This window comes from Morone saxatilis, unplaced genomic scaffold (assembly GCF_004916995.1).
Source record: "Morone saxatilis isolate NCDOM2014 unplaced genomic scaffold, NCSU_SB_2.0 Contig17, whole genome shotgun sequence".
NCBI classification, from domain to species: Eukaryota; Metazoa; Chordata; class Actinopteri; family Moronidae; genus Morone; species Morone saxatilis.
In genome coordinates, this window is record NW_023339729.1 from 27,465,594 (window position 1) to 27,467,490 (window position 1,897).

Sequence of the window (1,897 nt, forward strand, 5' to 3'; positions counted from 1 at the left end):
ACAAACGGAGACAAATGTGTCTACATTCACACAACTTCAATACACTGAAGCTGAAAAGAAACACAGAAAATATACAGCCTTTCAATTTTCTGTTATCCACCAAATCTGCTTAAAGAGGAAAATAGGTTGGTCAATGCTACTGCGATGGTTATTACAAAAAAAAACACCCCAAAAAAACCTGTACAAAGTTCAGTTCTTCCTCAAAAGAAGCTTCAGAGTTTGCCATCTGTTCAATGTTGATGACACTGTTTTTGCACAAAAGTTGAGGGCACGTTGGGTCAAGCAAGTTCTGTTTCTGAAATAGATTTTTTTTTTTTTTTTTTTAGCTGTTTCATTTAAATAACCTTTAAATCACCTTAATAATGTTCATCAATCACTGTAATTTTCAAGCCTGTCTCTGTATTGGCTCTCCAAATACTCCAAATAATATATTTCAGGATGGCTCAAATGTAAAACCCAGGACTGCCACATCTTTCATGGCTGAATCCTGGTTATGTTAAAAGGCTATGCCCCTTATCAATTTCTTTCAGAAAGCAACCGCATATTATGCTGTGGAAAAGAAAGAATGTCAAAACTCAGCAGCTGTAATCTTTTGAGAAATGACTGATCCCAAGCAGCCAGATCCGAGGAGAGAAGAGAGAGAACAGACGATTCAAAGACGAGAGAGAATTTCAGAATTGGGTTCACAGGACATTTACTGTATTAAAAGTCTCTCCCTGTTCTGTTCAAGGTCCAGAAATGCAAATGTTAAGGAGTTCCACTACAGAGAGGCAACAAGTGTTTCATCTATTTTTCCTGGAGCTTGTGTCTGTGGGCCGGCTGCTGCTTTTCATGCTGAAGCCTGTGATATCACTGTCCTCCTGCTCGCCTCTCGCCCTTCCCTCCGTCCAGGGGTTGGACAAGAAACCATGAGCGTCTATGCCGTAGAAGTGGCGTCCGTCTTTACTCCGGGCAGATAGATTGGTTTGGTCCAGTGAGCCTGTGCTGTTACATTTCTTCACCAGTGGGGGTGCCAGAGAGCCCGGGGTGAGCAGCGACGTCAGTGAGAGGCTGTTCAACGTTTCTGACAAGTGTTCGCTGTTGAGGGTCTGGCGGCAGCCATCCCCACCTGCCCCCGTGCCCACGTCCTCATCTGAAGGGTCCATGGAGTCCTGCCGGGGGCAGCCAGGACTGGTGCTGCCACCGCCACAGCTGCTTTGGCTCCTCTGATGCCCCCTGGTGGCTTGGAGGGTAAAAGTAGTACTGCGTCTCTTTAGTAAAGGGTGGTCCTGGTCTCCTGTGGCTGGCCCCTGGGAGTGTAAGGGGTGGCTGGGGAGCGGGCAGAGGAGAGGCACAGGGAGATCCAGATCTCGAGGTGGGGAGACGCTGAAGCTGAGCCCTTCCTCTAGTGTGGTCTGCAGACTGCCCTCAGAACTGCCTGTGGCCAGGGAGGAGTCACTGTGGGACGGGTGCTGCACACAGAGGGGGGAGGAGGTAAAAGAAAATGAAAGGACAAAATGAGTCTTCAGTGGGAAAGAGATTAATATTGGTTTGTACCAACAGGAACTTTTAACTAAGATTAAGGTTATTCAGTGTAGCTAAACTTTGTTTGAACCACGTTTAAGGTTAATTCCATCTGTGTTGCACAATGTAAATTAAATCCCTACACAGGTGTTGTTACTTGATGGTTACCAAACTTAACCTACTAATAAGAATGATCACAGTGTAAATTGTCCTGCCTTAACAGGCGCAACAGGAGAGGGACTGAGATTTCACTTAAACATGCATCTGTGTGTGCCCACACAAGAGAAAGCGAGCGAGAGAAAGGCTGCGTTTCATTAGTAGTTCCACTTCCCCTCGTTCACTTACCCTCAGCCCTTGGTATGACGTAACAGCATACGTCGCACGGAGGCCACTT

At 46.3% G+C, this 1,897-nt stretch overlaps 1 protein-coding gene across 1 annotated transcript in view; it reads right to left on the reverse strand.

Moving 5' to 3' along the window:
* Nucleotides 1-345: 345 nt before the first annotated feature.
* LOC118326997 (voltage-dependent T-type calcium channel subunit alpha-1I-like) overlaps nucleotides 346-1,897 on the reverse strand; it is a 156,525-nt gene continuing 154,973 nt past the window's right edge. Inside the window, exon 37 of the mRNA XM_035660162.1 lies at nucleotides 346-1,451. Coding sequence (XP_035516055.1) covers nucleotides 783-1,451 — 669 coding nt within the window. The 3' untranslated portion in view covers nucleotides 346-782. The remainder of the gene's footprint in view (nucleotides 1,452-1,897) is intronic.